The following is a 17864-nucleotide window of genomic DNA, read 5'->3' on the forward strand; positions in this document are numbered from 1 at the left end:
GTCTACTAATAAATAATTTCTATCTAAAAGATTTTCATATAGATTTATATGTATAATATCTCTTGTTATATAATCTTTCTATTACTCAACTTTTTATTACTAATATAAATTAGAATTTTAATTCAACATATACCTGGTAGTTTTTCAATATTCAAGCTGAGCTGCCTCTTCTCATCGTAAGACATTGGTTTAGCATTATCTTCATCTTCCGAATCAAACGTGATCGGAGGTGGTTGATTGTCAGTATTTTTCTTCTTGTTCCCAGTAGATCTGCTGTTAGCCTTCGGCCTTTTGGTTGCGGCATTCGCAGTTGTGGCAGCTTTTCCGGGTCCCCGGCCCTTACCTTTTGGCTTAGCATTCGCTGTTGTTGGCAAATGATGTCCTAAGCTTCCTCCTGCAGCATGAGTCTTGTTAGGTCCTACTGCTGTAGCTTGATGGTGAAGATCGCTAGCTATGCCACTAGGCATTTTCAAGTCGCCTGCACCCATCGCAACACTTGTTATACTAGCACCAACACTGTCTGACACATTGAGAATGCTACCACTCGGTTTCATAAGTTCTTTCATGGCACCAGTATGACTGAGAACAAGGCTGCTATTCTTATTGCTCATTGGCTTCGATTTTGGCTTATCTGGCTTCTTTTTATTTTTCTTCTTACCGCTCTCCTCCACTAATTTCCTTATTTACTCTTGCACAGCTTTCAGCTATAAATAAAGTAATATAAATTATATTTTTAATTGCATTTATCTACAAAGTAATTTCTTTTTGAATTTAAAAAATAGTAATTTTATAAACTGATAAAGGATGGCTATGAGAGTCAGACGCAGTTATCGGTGCGTAAAATATTCAATTCACTGATTTATTCACAGTGTATATAATCGAACGTTTCGGCTCGGGATTGAGCCATCTTCAGCGAAATATACAAAAATTAATTAGTAATTGCTCCCCTTCTCCATTCTTACTCAGTGAGTTTCACGTTTGGAAGATCCAAAAAACGACATTGACCATCGAATTGATGTCTGTAAAAATGTTAACTGTAATTCAAGTCGTTTTAAATGATATTGTAAAACTCACCCGATAGCCAGGAGAACGAGACCATTAATAAGCCATTACGAGTATAAAGAGTGTCATCCGAAAAGATAGAATACTGCATATAAAGAGATGGAATCAACCAACTTGTCAGGAAAACAAATACGAAATATCTAACGTCGATTCCGTTTAGTCATGTCACGGGTCATTGTGACCGACCATTATAAATAACAGATGAAACATAAGGGTCGACAATATAAACATTTCTAGAGACAAAAACGGTAGTACATCTTAAACACAGTACATACACAGGCAATCAGCATGGTTTACAATTTATTTAATATGGATACATAAGCATGGTGAAAATCCGTTTGAACGGGATTTTATTCCGCGTAAACGAGTGAATTATCGTATAAGTTACTACAGGTAACACTCGCGTAAACGTAGTACGAGTAATATTTGGGGAACAAGCAACAGAGAATGTTTTATAATTTTTAAGTATCTTGGCGACGACGGTTCAACGTCTTTTATTATATGCGCGATCACCGCGCTGCGAGAACAATCGCGAGGAAATTAAAAAAAAGATACAATTTAACGCGTTAATTTTCCGTAAAGTAGAAGTTATGAGGAATAATTAAAGAAACACACGTGCAAATAAATTTGAAACATTTACGTGACGAATTACGTGAACGAGCGAATTACGTGCCGGGTTCTTTAACGAAAAACGAAATTGTATTCGCACATTCCCAGGTAGCAATTAATGTCTAAAAGACAAGATTTCTGGCATCTTAAAGACATCTTTATGATGTCTTTTAGACATTAATGCTACCTGGGTTTGAACTTGTTCGCACTCTCGATGTTCATTACGCATTTCGAAGCAAGCTCGTTATAATTCCCTCGACCCTCGTTCGCGATCGCGACAATCAAAGTGAGAATGCCAAACGCGCGATCGTTTTTTACAATCACTCAATTAATTATTAATTCCTGCGTTTAAAAAGTAGTTCGAGCTACTCGTTAAAGCGTCTTCCTGCGCGATTCACTTACCTATTCGAGGTAGAAATCGAAACGCGGAAAGCAGGAGACGTGAATTTCGAGGTTATCGTTTCGCTGCGACACGCGGGACAACGATTCTATTAAGATTCGGATGTATCGCGCTTCGAAACATTTGTTTCTCACGTAAAATTCACTCACCGATCACGGAGCACTGCAGGACACCCGGTTAAATCACAGCCGGGAGGTTGATACGTACGGCGTCCAGCACGTGGCATTCGGCGTTTATTTCGTCCAACGACGACATCCCACTCGTTGCACTCGACACAAGAAGAAACGGAATATTCGGCGTGCGTTCACTTTGCAACACTCTGTAATCGGATTTCCTTTCGTTCACAAGAAAAGAATTACGCGCGAGCGATGACGTCTCGCATTGTTTCGCACCGATATTGAACGTGCCACGTGCCACCGAATTTACTCGCGCGCGACGCTGCCGCCGTGCCGCCACTGCCGCCGCACAGTCGGGGGGAGACGTCGAACGCGATTGGCTCGCTAGTCGAGCCCCCGGATCGGGCCAATCACGTTCCGCCGCTCCGAGCCGCCGGCGCGGCGGCGCGACGCAGCGGCGTATATACCAGAGTTACCAGACGCCATACTAGGCGCGATCGTTGAACTGTTGGAACTTGGAAACAGCGTACGTTCAAAGTCGTTGCGCGGCCGATTGTTTTTGCCGGTGAGCGGCCTTATTGCCACTTGTTTCCGTCAACGTTCGGAGGACCGTTACCTGCGGAAGTCACTGGACACTGGGCTATCATTCTCCCGATGGATTTTACACAGATGAGAAGTGGTTGTGCTCCGTGCTGTGGGTGCTGAGTTATTCGGAACGCGCTCGTTTCTGCGATTGGCACGCCTGCTCCTCGTTCCGCGAGCCGCGAAGATAATCAACTACCGCGTTTTTGCGTGCCGTACGCGTTTAACAATTTTTGTATCAAATGTTTGTTAGAATGAATGGGTGCGTTCAGCCGATACTCCGCTAGCCTAGCAATCGTGAGCAGTCGCTCGTTTTCGCTCGTTTCCTCTCTTTTGATCCAATGGATTAAAAGGAGATGCTCACGATTGCTAGGCTAGCGGAGTATCGGCTGAACGCACCCAATGTGTCGCGCGAATCGGAGGGCTCGCTCGAGGCGGAGACGTCGCGTCGAGGCGAAGGTACGTACCGTACGCATAGACAATTTGTGATTTGCAGTTTCGTTTTAACATTCGCGGACGATAATCGTGGCGCTCGAATGTAGCATTTATCTAGTGTCGTGCTTTGAACGCGGTGCCGGAATTATCGTGTGATTTATCTCCGATTCTCTCCGTAGAGAAAGCGAGGGCCGAGTGATATTGTCGTATATCGAGTGATTCGTAACGGAACGCCGTGATACATCGCCTTTTTCGTGAATACTATATATATATGCTTCATAATCTCGTATATTTCGCGTCGCGTAAAAGTCAGCGGCCGGCAGTCACGATTCTTCGTCGTGCAAATTAATGATGCATATTAATAATGTAGTTTCGCGAGATTTACGAGTTCGATACGTACTGTACGTGCGTGCGATATTTAATTCAATAGCGTATCATTATTGATTAATCATGCAACTTAATTCGTGTCTTTCCGCTTAAAACTCGCGTAGTATCGCGTCAACTTGTCGACATCTTGGAGCATTTAGTCGCCATGCATTAACGTACAACGCGGTGATGAACGCGGAATGAATCGGTACACGATATATTACACAGTTAAGCCCCTTGCACAAAAGGCGATAGCGATAGCGACAGCGACAATTAAGGTTGCCGACAAAGCTATACCTTTGTCAGAATTTTGTCGCTGTCGCTATCGCTATCACTATCACCTACTATTGTGCAAGGGGCTTTATGTTCTTAATTCCTTCCCATGGGGTACGATCTTGGCGAGGTGGGAAGGCCCAGTACCCCGAGGATGTTACCCAAGAAAAACTCTTGTTCTGCTTAGATAAAAATCCAAAGACGAGGAAGCTAACGTACCCTCGCGTCCGTCGATTTAATTGAATAAACGAACCGCAGCCGGTTCGTCGCGTTTGCTTCGGGAGTGCCGTTTAAGTAATCGGACTAAAGAACTTTTTCAAAGTCCATCTGAAGAATATTACGGCATAAGTATTATACTTGACGGAATATTCGACGTCTTATGGGATTTTTAAACGGGAGTGCCGTACAGAATCGCGCGAAAGACTCTTACTGATAAATTAGTCCGCGCGCAATTGTAAATTTATTAATTTATTATGCGCGAGTGTTTCTCGCGAGTGTCCTGTGCAGTGAGAGCAGGAGGAGGAGAAGCAGGAGGAGGCCTGATGCCCTGAGAGGAGGAGGAAGTCCGAGAGAGACATCGGGCTCCGGCGGAGCAACCTTGGGGTGAGTATCATCTCTTATCTGCGTAATAATTCTTTTCCATTTATTCAAATTGTTTTATTTCGATAAGTTAAAAATATAATTAGAGCAAGAGAAATTATCCAAATTTTTATACAAATTTACTTTTGTAAAGATTTTTTTGGGAAAATAGATAATTGTATTATTAAATATCTTATTGAAAAACGAATTAGAGGTGAATAAGAATTATCTTTTGAAAGATTGATTATTTTGAGCGTTTATTTAATTTTATTCTTATGTTTGTATGTTACAGTGTGTATCATCGTAGCTACGTTCCTGAATAACTCCGCCCGTTGCGCATCGGATCGGTGAGTTAAACAATTTTTTTTATTGAGGTAACGAATCTACGATTAATCAAATATAGAGTAAATATATTTCGGTATGTTAAATTATAACAATAAATTATAGTATAAAAAATATTACATTTCGTATAGATCCGTTGCCTTAAAATGGATGGGTTAAAACTGATTAGGGCAAATATTTCATCTTGGTGTCACTTGTTTATCGATGTATTATGTGCGATTATACTTGAGGAGATACTCGCACACTCTTTTTTTTCGCACGCACGGAGCTCGCAATAAAGAGCTCATAACAGTTTATTTAATTATATTGACGCATTGCCGCGTTCTATACATAAATAATTGTTGAAGAAAATGTTAAATCTTAAATATCTGACAAAGTATTTTATCGAAATATATCTAATATCAGAATTTTATTTCGCGAATTTGAATTAGTGTAAGATACAGAATATATTTTCGAAATTTTGTTACGTTGGTCAATTTTGCTGCTAGTATGATATATATTTTAACACAGAGAAATAAGAAGTAAAACAATATTCCGTGTCGGAATATTATATTGGATAATCGGAACACTACTATCACAATTAATTTAGTAGTAATTTATAAAATATAAAATTTTTATTTAGATTTTTTCTAAAGAATTATTTATATGATATTATTTTTCGTGAATAAAATAGGAGTAAATAAAATATTGTGTTAGGTGTCATAAAAAAAAGAAATATCTGTAGATAGGGAAAAATTATTAATTAGTTAGGATGTCTGTGTTATTTATATATCTATTTATTTCTTTCCTAAATATTTATCCAAGATTAAATATTATATAAATCGATGCAAAGAAGCAATATATAGATATATTTAGAAAATGTCAGTATGCATAAATATAAGCATATAAATAAGAGGGATAAAAAATATTTTGGTCTTATATATTATGCAATTTATTTTATAAAAAATGTGATAATGATTATTACTAAATTTATTTTAACAAAGCATCGATTTTACCCTAATTTTTTGTAGCCTATCTATCTATTATTGAGAAATTGGCTTTATGCCAGTCAAGTAATACATGACGTGAGATTCTAAATATTCTGTCGAGAAACGCTAAACCTTTTTCAATTAATTATTTTAGAATTGATCGTATAGTACAGTCGCGCTCATTAATGCCTGGACACCGAAAATTGGATGCGTTTCGGAAACTCACTCTTCGTCTCTTTCTAAGGGGAATTTAACATCCAATTTTTGGTGTAGAGGAATTAATGAGCGCGACTGTACAATACAATTATATACTCAATTTTGCAGTAATATATATAAATATATTATATAAAAAAAAAAATTTGGTTGATGAAAACGAAAAATATAACGAGATGTTTATATCGATGTAAGTTTATAAAGATTTGCATATATATATTATTCAATTATAACAACGTGATTATTGATTAACTACATCTAATATCCAATTGTAATATCAATTGTGCAGGAATTAAGTTTCTTTTTTTCGGATCTCACGTCATTTATTTTGTATATCCTACTTGATAATATTTTCAAGATGCGTGCCGCATGAACAACACGCACAATCACGCATCTTTGTATTTTCGCGGTCGGTTTTCGCGGTCAGTTTTTACATTGAGAAATTTTCTGTTATTAATTTCTTAATTTCGCCCACATTATAAATTCCAATTTTTCGCAGAATATAATTGTAGATTAATATCTACATAACGCAAAGTAAAAATTTTTGTATACTTGATTACAGTTTCAAATTAAAAGAACGGGTCACAAGAAACGTCAATCAGTATTCTCAAGCAAATAACGAAATTAGTGATAGAAATATTTTTGGTCGTACAGTTAATTTTTATGGATTAATATTTTTTTGTAAATTAATTTCTCGTACATTTTTCGATGCAATCAATGCTCACATATAATTCGAATCGAACGTAATAATATTTGTCGGCGATGATAATGATCCAACAATGGATTTTTTTCCTTCCTATATATTAATCTGGTCGAAATGCGACCAGATTGCATATGGCCAGGAGTGACAAAGGTAAGTCCGATCTGGCCCGAAGAAAGAAGATTAGATATAATAAGATAAGTGGTCAACATTGACTACAAAATGGAATGCATAAGGTATAACATACAAAATATTTTTATATATCTATTTATTTGCCCGAAGGCTATTTTCTTTATATTTTCTCGCATATATGTGCGAGATTGCAAAAAATCTCAATTAAATTCCATCGCGCGCGTGTTAAAACTCCCAATTCCATATTTTTAAAATCTTAAGTGATCGTATCACTTTGAGGTATCCCATTCAGATATCCCGCTGGATTAACCACACAGAGAAAAAGAATACCTATTCTTAATTTGAAAATATATCTTTAGTTTCAACGTGGAAATCTTGAAATGGGAATAGTTCAAACAAAAAAAAATGTAGAAATAAAAAGTTGAAACTTTAATAAGAAGATTATAGTGATCTTGCTTATATACGAAACAATCTATAACTTCTTACTTCTTATAAGAATTTCAACTTTTTATTTTAACATTTTTTTTTGTTGAACTTTACATATAATGACTTTATTCAACCAAGTTTACTTCAAGCAAGTTTAACGCAGTATATTATCTTCTATTTTAAGATTTCCACGTTGAAACTAAAGATAATTTCAAATTCAGAATATTTTTTTCTCTGATGTGCAGCAAATCAGGTCCCTTACAAATCGCGGTCTTAATTAAAGATATGTATTAGATTTATATTAGATTGTAATACGGGTAGGTAGGAAAATGGATAGGTAGAATTGGAATACGGGTAGGTAGGGATTCAGGTAGGCAGAGACAAGGGGATATAATTCGATAGTTGAAAAAATTGTAGACAAAATAATAGTAACAATTTTAATTAATATAATAATAATAAATATAATTATATTTATTATTATATTTTTAATAATAAAAACTTGAGAAGTATATTAAATAACACTAATTTTTATATTAAATAATTTTTAATATAAAAATTATTTACTATAAAAATTAGTATTATTTAATGTACTTTTTAAGGCCCAGTTCCACAAACGTCGGTTAACTTTTAACCTTAACTCACTCTTCGTCTCTTTCTTCTAACGCCCCCTTAAAAAGAGACGAAGAAGTGAGTTAATTTAAGGTTAAAAGTTAACCGACACTTGTGAAACTGGACCTAAGTTGTTGTATTAAAAATTCGTTTTATATTATCTAAAAATTATTTAATATAATAAAAATTAGTATTTTATATTAAATACTAATTTTTATTTAAAAAAATAACAAATCTTACAGACATTGTATTTTATTATAAATATTATGTATGTAATTATTATGTACGTATTATACATATTATGTATATTATGTAATTAAATTCTACATATTGTACATAACAAATCAATATACAATTCATAATTGCATATATCAAAAATATGAAAATAGTGTAATTTTAATTATGTAATCGGATGCGTATAATATAAGACGGAAATCATGACGTGTTTGGTGAATTTTTTAAAATTTTACTTTAAAACTTTAGTAGTTTTTATTTACTGTTATTAAAGATTGTTAATAAATTCGGGAAATTTTTCATTTAAAAAATTGTGTATTAAAAATTATCACTATTGTGGCAGGTAATATAATTTATTAAATAAAAGTATGAAAAGGTTCGATGTTAAGACACTGATCACTTATACGTATAGAATTTTTGCTCACGAAAGTCGACATCCGCTTCTTAAATATTATATAAAATGACAAATAAAATTAACATATTTTTGTGAAATTTTGGATTTCAGATTATTGCTCGTTATAAAAATCAGTATACCAGTATACAGTATCAGTATACAGTAAGTAAAACGTCATATTTTATCTCGTTCTTGATAAAACATTTTCGCGAATTTTATGTGATATTAAATATTTGTTTAACAATTTTTTAAATTACATTTGACATTAAATATCTTAAATCGTAATTAGAGCAAATATCGTGTTATTTTCACGTTTATAGACGCGATTGCTGTTTCGGTGATAAGGCCTTATCGTTGTCCCTCGCGTCAGGTGGACGCTAGCGAATGTCTTGTACCAATAAAGAATCGTAACGATCTTTATCGTAGAGAATTATTTCTCGTCAGTTTCTATAGGATCCATTTGCGGACCCTATAGTTCGGTGTCTTGTGAATCTGAGGGTTTCCGTTGCAGAGGCGAAATTAATTTCGGGTTTTTTTAGCAGTTCCCGGAAACTGCTGTGGTTTCGGCAATAAGTTAACGACGACAACTATGTAATTTTTTAAGCCAAATCAGGAAATCGATTGAGCAGCATATTCTGAAAGAAGAGACTTTATTCTTCTTATTAAATATTCTTTCATTAATTAATATTAATGTTGCTAAAAATACTTAGCAGGTTGAACATAAATAGTAACTGTTTATAGATAAATTTGAGTTATATTAAAGAAATTAAAAATTTAAGTTTGGTCGTTTTATGCAACTCCTTTGAGAAGAAAGTGGTTACAAATGGATACATTTTCTTACTTAACCTTTAGTTTCTTTTAAGTAACTTTTTCAGGCATTATTTCACCATTCCAGATATTCCACTATTTCCAAACATTAATTAATTTTTAAATCTTTCAGGTTATTTAATCCATATAATATATTACGTAAGAAATTCTTATATAACTTGTGATATACAAGTCGATTGACGATAATTTTTACTTGATACAATTTTATGAAAGAGATTCGTACTCATTGAAATAGATTATCGTGATAATATGATGAACGTAATTAAAAATGTGAGTACTTAAATTCGAGACGAATCGATTGGGTACCCCGATATCAGTAAGATTTCAACAATTCTAATTATTTAAATTATCTAAATGTTACATTTAATATTTAGATAATCCTACTTAATCACTTGACTACAATTGATTAAATATTACAGAAAAATAAAAAATTATGAATTTTATGTCATTAAATATTTAACTATGAAATTAATTGAAATCTCATTGTTATCGGTTCGATTCATCTCAAACGGTCGGTACCCGAGAACTTTCATACTCACACATATAAACTACAATAAAGACGTATGTATTTTATTTCTAAATTATAATTATTTGTAACCACTTTTTGGTAGGAATTGCTGTATCCATGTTTTTTGTAATAAAAAATGTATTTCTTACAATTAGTAATGGAAGAATACATATTCGCGCGTGAATTTTGATTTTGTAAGAAGTTATAAATAGCAATTAAATCGTGAAAACATTCAAAAGTTGCATAATACTTGCATTATGCAAATATTTGGAAAGAGGTAAGAGTCGTTAACTGCCGAAATAACCGCCCGAGATTCGTTTTCTCCTGCAGCGGGATCTTTCGTGTTCAACGGGTCACTTAGCTTTCCTTCGCGGATTGATCCCATGGAACACGACAGAAGCAGAGCACTCTCTACTATGTGGATCATTCTTCTCTATGTTGGATACTATACCCGGCGTGCCACTCGGCGGAGAAATCTTGATTTGGTCAAATTATTGAGTCAGTTATTCTCTACTGAAGGCGACGATAACGCGGTTTTCGCTCGTGTTTTTTTTTAAAGTAAAATTGTAAAACTTAGTTGCCGTTGAAAGTAAAACGGGAATTAGAATTCATATGTGCGATTAATTACATCGCGTTTGGTTTATTTAATTATATAATTAAAATCGTAGGGGCGCGATATTGCGAAATGTTTAATGTTTGTTAAATGACATTTGTTATCGCGTAGAGAAATAATAATTATTAGAGAACTCGCGCGCGCGTTGTAACAGGTATTATAAAAATTACATATATCTGAACTGACTCGGAATCGTTTCATTTGTCGTGTATTTTTCATTTTGATCATTGCTTTAGACCGAAATTTTCTCTATTTTTTTGCGTGGACTGCATGAACATTTTCTTTGAGTCTCGCAAAATATAGTATAGTATGCCAATAATTAACAGTTTCTTTGATTGGAGAAACATTATAGTAATAAAGTTATTAACAATCTTTTTTATCGTAGTTGTTCACGTAAATTAAATCACGTAAAATAAACTTTGAAATTGTTAATTCAATAATTAAGAAATGCTACATGATAATCACATGTTTTACATTGTGAGAATTTCGTGTTATTGCGTGCATACCAAATGTTGCATATGTAATTACAGGTCAAAAAGAAATATTGCATATATATATAATTTTATTGTATATTATGTTTTCAATTTTATAATGCAACTCTTTTATAATGTTGTATATGTATATATATTGTAAAGTAAATTGTAAGAGAAATAAAATAAATAATAAAAAAAACGTATTGTAAATAAAAGAGGACCGCCGATCGTAATCGGCGGGGGTGGTGGTGGGCCTCTATAAGTAAACCTTGTTTATCTGTTTCTATCGGATGTAATTAGATAAAAACAGGTCACATATGTCAGAGGATATTTAAAGATTTTAAGTTTTAACCTTTAGACCGCCGGAAAGCCTAAATATATAGGCTCTACGTATGATTGGAACTTTGTATGTTTTATATATAAGATATAAGCACAACAATTTTTGAGGACTTTTTAAGAGGATTAAAGCTCATCAAATGCCGGCGCTCTAAAGGTTAATGTTTAATTTATATATATATGTATAAAGGATTTAAGAGCTTAATAGTGTAATAGTATAACTGTATAATATTAAAGCCAAATAGTGCGCGCGTAGCGCGCGTCTGTCATTGTGGTATTTAGTGTATTATATAATAAATATTATAAAGATTATATAGGTTGAAAAAGAGCTACTATCTCATTATTTTCAATTAGCCATAAAGAGAAATAATATTCTATTTCTATTTTATCAAATGTTGATTTTAATTTAAGTATATTTGATAAAGAAGCATTAAACGTGCATGTGATTGTAATCTTAATTGTCACGTGATAAATAACCGAACAACATGTAACGCTTCTAATATGATGTCTGCGCCTGCGCCTTAGAGTTATCTTCACTTCAGAACTGTAGAAAGATAGTCAGCCTTGAATTCTATTTATGTAAACGGACAGGTTAGTTGTTTCTCAATTTCGTTGGTAGAGGGCTGTGATGACTAAATGTTACTTGTGTTTAAAGTACCGTCAGCGACAGTATATATATGGGCATGATGGCATACGAATTTTAAGATCATACTTCACAGGATCAGTTCTGTAGGAGTTGATCTCATTCTCCCTCCCTAACATGGGAGTTGATGTAACCATGATGATGAGGAACAGTCCTCTTCTCTGAGCGTGAGAACGACACGAATTCTCGACTCGTTTCGAGAATTCTGTCATCGATGATCGTTCGCCCTTCGCACCTAGTGCGAAGGGGATGGGAAGAAGGACTTTCTGAGTGGTTTACAAAAAAATTATATTGTAAACTAAAATAATATTTAAAAGGATCTGAAAACTGCGACTATTGTATATTTCACGTATATGCAGAATGAATTTGCAACCGATTGCTCGATAAATTTATCATCAACCGGTCATGTTAACGTTGTTCAATCTTACCTACGAATCTTGGTTCTTTTTTTGCATATTAAAAAAATCAAATCTCTACAGCTGAAATTTTCAAAGTTTATCTGAAGAGAGATAAGTAAAATTTATTTTTGCACAGAAAAATTTAAAATACATTTTTAGCTCAAAGATCAGAGGCGCTTTCTGAAAAAAGTTTAGAAGTTGTAAAATCCTCGTTATATGAGTGACTTGAACCAATTCAGATTCTGATTAACCGATGATTAATTCATTCTTCTTTTTCTTATGTATACGAACAAAGATTATGCAAGAAAAAAAATATATGGATATATTTTATATATGGTTATAAATATTTATATATGTCAAATATGTCATTAGACTCGTGAAAATGTCAACAAATTAATAGACGGCGCGGCGATACGAGTCAGGCGCGGTACGCAAGTAAAGAAATTAATAGTTACAGAAGTAACGAATTACAATGTATACATATACATATATTTTAACTTAATAAACTGCCCGCTGATTATTTGTCGGACTTGAAATACAGCTATCGTTGGAGGAAAATTCTTTAGTTTTTTAAATAATTAAATCGCGTCGATTTAATTCTGGGGAGGGAAGGGTATTAATGTTTCAAGTCCGACAAATAATCGGCGCGCAGTTTATTAAGTTTATTAAGTTAGAATATATGTATATGTATACATTGTAATTCGTTACTTCTGTAATTATTGATTTCTTTACTTGCGTACTACGTTCCGCGCCTGGCGCCGTATCTATTAATTTAAATATATGTCTTTATATAAAACATTTTTATTACCTAATATCCATTTTATGAGTTTACAATTATCTTTTGTACTTAATTATGAGTGCAATTATCTTCTTTTATAATCTTACAAGTTTTCGACAGACGCGGAAGATACACGAGCCGGTTTTTTGGAGTTTCAGTTCCACGGATGATTCCAAATCGCGTAAATTCACCGACACTTATTAATATGGCGTAGCGCGTGCCGTCGCCCACGTTCATTTTCGTCTGTTCACTGTTTAATACCCGAGGAAATTAAATAAACCCAGGCATACTGGATGAAACAGTGCAGCGCCGCGAAGAGTCCGTTTTCCCCGACATGGAGAAATAAATAGAACGGGCATCGCGGGACGATTAATAATACGCAGATGTGATGCCGTAGAAACAATAAAACGCGAAAGCGTGATTGTACAGGCGCGGAATATCTGGAGAAATGGTTGGAACGTTCCGACGAAATTTTGTTACTCGAACGATTATTAATTTGAAAAACGATCTTTTTTGTTATTTGATTACGCACTGCGAAACATTTCGCAGAAATTGTAACAACAATCAACTTTTGTCTGCAAATTCTAAAAATCGCTTTAAAACTTGCTTATTCTATCTAAATTTTTAATTTCTTTTTTTACATGATTTTTTACATTTATCTTTCTTGTTGTTTGCATCAGATGTATATTATGTAGCGAATTTATGTACAATTACAGATTTTATTTAATTTGCACAAGAAAAACTTTATTAGATAATTTAAGAAGTGCTCATTAATACCTCGCGGAAAAAATGTGATATTGTGATATTGACAGCATTAGTTAACAACAGTCTAATTGAAAATAATCTTATTAAGTTAATAATAGTATTAATGAAACAAATACGTCGGGTTCCTATTTTAATAAAATATTTAAATTATTTGTTTCATTAATATTGTTATTGAATTAACAGATTATTATTAATTAGACACGCTGTTAATACATTATTTTTCATTATGTACTACCTACTACATTGCTGTTCTTTATAACAAAATTACGTGGAAAAACCTAAATCTGGTTTTTTTATTGAATAACATTGATCGATGGTTTATAATAATTAATGCTTCGATTAATGTTATCTCGATTCTTTTATCGATGTATTACGGATCACAAATAGTATATTTTTTAGCGATCGTTGTTAATGGACATACGTGCAGGGTGTGTCGGAATAAAAGGTATCTGGAGCGTGATAGGGCTGGGCACTGGCGCACCCACGAGAAGTAAAATACACTTCACTCTCCAATCATTATCGACATATGTTCGATTCACGTGTGTGATGCGCCTCGATGGCTAAACCCATCTTATGGCTAAACCAACTGAATTAATTGGGCAGCGCTCGATAAACTTAACCTTTTCACATCTGACTTTTCTTAGAAGAGAAATTAATTTAATTATTTTCTTGATATTTCTTAGAGTCGTTGGATATCAAAATAATGATTTTTCTTGAGAAGAAGATTCAGTTTGATTACTTTCAAGGTTTTTTTAAAATCGTTGAATATGAAAATGATATCAAGTCATAAAAAAAGTCTAAAATGGTTCTAATAAAGTTCTAATAAAGTTTTGTGTTAAGGTATTTTCAGGGTCGCAAAATATAGATTTTATAAATTGTGGAACACAAAATGCAAAGATGTAATAAAGTATATATTAGCAAGAACTACACGTAGTATAATCCAAAAAAATTTATTTCTTTATTATCGAGACATAAAGAATGGAAAGAGTTTTGTTTACTTATGTGGTACAAAGTACAAACGTCATCAGAAATTTATCAGAGTCGTATTTTAGTAATTACTATGCGAAGTTAACGTTGCGGATTATATGTCAAATCTTTTATCCGAAAAATTTCGAGTCTTACCACTAAATCATTTTTTATATTTTATAATGCTATTTATTATAATACGTTTTACATAAAATTTAAATAGTTTCTTTTAAAATAAGCTCTATTGATCTATGATATTATTAATTCAATATTTATCAAAGTTCTGATTATGTTCAAACATGCTGAGACATATATCCTAGTTGGACGTGAAAGGATTAGCAAACGAAGCAAACTATTATTATAAATTTGAACTTATTTTTTTTTGTACGATTAATTCTCTTTTTCCCTTTCTATAGGTATATATTTTAACTTCTTAGTTTATTTAGAAATATTAAATATAATATTTATGAATATTGAATATAATAAATAGGATTGATAAGAATTAACTGTAATTAAAGGAGAATTGCAATGTGTGATATGATTAAAGTTCTCAGATTTGGATGATTATATTTAAATAAAGAATGCGATTATGTCTTAAAAGAAACGTAATCGCATTCAGTATTTTTGTAACGGACAGTCGGCTGTTATTGTGACAAGTAATCCAATCTTTGCCACATGACCGCGTCTAGAGATAAAAAATGCGGGTGACCGGATAATCAACTATTAAAAATGCGTTTAACCCAGAAAGCTAGACGCGGACAAAAAAAATTTGTGCTCTGTTCAGGGCGCGTCCTTGCCAACACCACTGTTTAAGTGGTGGCAGGACTTTCAGGATCAATAAGTACAGACTTACGTTCGAATAAGTACACTTTCAAACAAAGACCTCACATCGAGTTTATGAAAGCAATAACACGCAAATATACTTAATTGTATTCCTTTGATTGTTTTCAACGACAGTAACATTGTTATCATATAAAATGTTATCATTCAAAAGATCTCAACTTTTATTATAATGATTTATTATAATGAATTAGTCAGGATGTCAATCTTCTTTTTTAAATAAAATGTCAAAACTGTTAATAGTTTCCAATATTTTAAAAACAATTGTAAATTAAAGACTTCTGAATGTTGAGAGACTAATGGTTAACACAATTATACTTTTAGTTAATTCCCATGGATTTTGCTTTAAGATTTTTTATGCAAAGCTTAATTACAGAAGATGCATAATGTTGAAAACTATCATTAGATTTTGGATAACACATTTAAGTAATATATTTTGAATAATGTATATTGAAAATTTCAAATTCGTCAGAGAATTTATCGTTATAATTATGTGTGTGGAACATTCTGTACGTGTCGACACAAAGAAAACAAGGCTGAGTCGAAACTTTATGTGTATGAAAACTTGGCTAGACATACTTATACTGCCTTAACCAAATGAAACAGGATCAATAGGCTAAAATAATAGAAGCAATATCCACAAAACCGTCGCCGCAATATCAATCTTCTCTTTAATGAATTTCTCTCTCTCTCTCTCTCTACGCCAACCTACATTCCGTTTCGCAAATAAGTTCAGAAATTCCATCCAAGTGTTCAATAGCGAATGCAGTTTCGCCCTTTTCATCGAATTTATCTAGAAGAAGAAAAAAAATTTGTTGCTAGACTTTTCTGATATTCCAATTCTTCCTATTGCAAACAGAAATTTTCTATTAAACCCAAATATTTTTCAAATTTTATACATAAATATACTTTCTCACAATTTTTCCCCCGATAAATATAATTTTCAGTAACTCAATAATATAAATGATGATCTTAATAATTTTATATAAATTTTATTTTCTCTCTTTCTTTATATTTATCTTCTTCTAACAAAATGCACAAAGGAAGCAAACCCACAGGAACTGACAGGAAGGACAAGGTTTTCTCGTTCTTCTTTTAGGAGCAAAATAAGGAGTCTCGTCGGGATCAATAGCGTACGTGAGGGGGACTCTTCTTAGCCGAGCCTTCCTTACGAGTTCGCCACCATAAAACGACCCGTACACGTCGCACATTCCCGACCCCATCGTGGCCAGGTGCCTGCGCCAGCATGCCGGCCGCACGCACCGACACGCTTTTTGCGTCTGTGATCGTCCATTCTACGCTGCCTACTATTCATCGTGCATACTTGTCCGCAGTTACGGCCAACGGCTGAATGGGAATAATGCACACGCGTGTGCGTGCATACGTACGTGCGTGCCTAACAGCCCCGACAGTGACCGTTAACAATACACACAAAATGGTCCACCTACACTTAACTGCCGAAGGAAAATATTTTGTTGGAGTTTTCGTGGAAACGAAAAGTTATAACACTTGGCACGCTTAAAATAAAAATATAATTCACTGATTATTACGTGGAATAATTAGTTTATTTTATGCTGCATATTATCACATCCCAAGTAGCAAAGTGACGTCATCTTTGCTACTTGGGATTAATTTCAATATGCAGTAAAATTAAAAGAAGTAAACAAGCAGATTAAATTAAATTATTAATAAAACTACATTAGATAATAACTTATGAAAAAAATACCATGTTTTTGATGTTTTATTAATAAAACTAAAAGACGAAGCGCGCGTATAATCGAATGCCATCGTTAAATTCTCGTTTGCAATTTCGGATTTGTAACAGAACGCCAGCGGCTTTCTCGTTTACATTATTTTGTGCGTACAATGAGAAATGCTATTTTAGTAGCACCGTACGTGCTCTCTTTCTCTTTATCTCTCTTTCTCCTTCTCAGTACAAACCACCCCAGTTATACCAGTTTTATAGACTCTTGTAACATATGGAGATACTTAAGTTAGAATCCCACTCATTTTCTGTTTGTCAGGTCAAATTAACATAGAACAGATTTTTTCTGGAGAGCTACAGAAACCTGCAAGTTAATATAAACATGAAAGAAGCAGAAGAAGGTTCTTAGTATTTCCTTAGAACTTTTTAAACGCCTTATTATATATGATCAAAATATAGGTCAATATATATATCGATTTTTTACGTTTTTAAATTCTAATTTGGTGACTTTATTTATTTCAAGCATTTGATTATTTGATTTGCGTTCAAATAAACGTTTTATGAGTTAAAT

At 33.4% G+C, this 17864-nt stretch overlaps 1 protein-coding gene and 1 non-coding gene across 3 annotated transcripts in view; one reads left to right on the forward strand and one right to left on the reverse strand.

Moving 5' to 3' along the window:
* The window catches only part of LOC112468314 (bromodomain-containing protein 2-like), a 3998-nt gene extending 1520 nt beyond the window's left edge, over positions 1-2478 (reverse strand). The window contains exons 1-2 of one of the 2 annotated variants that reach the window (XM_025037435.1): positions 2221-2478; positions 134-704 (exon numbers count right to left, since the gene is read on the reverse strand). In XM_025037435.1, coding sequence (XP_024893203.1) covers positions 134-611 — 478 coding nt within the window. In that variant the 5' untranslated portion in view covers positions 612-704; positions 2221-2478. Of the gene's footprint in view, positions 1-133; positions 705-1074; positions 1130-2220 lie in introns of those variants that run through there. The other variant, XM_025037436.1, reaches the window with a different exon arrangement.
* Positions 2479-11900: 9422 nt separating this feature from the next.
* Positions 11901-12116, forward strand: LOC112468316. The gene has a single exon (XR_003042377.1). It is a non-coding gene; the product is annotated as a small nucleolar RNA U3 (small nucleolar RNA).
* The last annotated feature ends 5748 nt before the right edge of the window (positions 12117-17864 follow it).

The sequence above is a fragment of the Temnothorax curvispinosus genome, unplaced genomic scaffold (assembly GCF_003070985.1).
Source record: "Temnothorax curvispinosus isolate PA1 unplaced genomic scaffold, ASM307098v1 QBEX01018283.1, whole genome shotgun sequence".
NCBI classification, from domain to species: Eukaryota; Metazoa; Arthropoda; class Insecta; order Hymenoptera; family Formicidae; genus Temnothorax; species Temnothorax curvispinosus.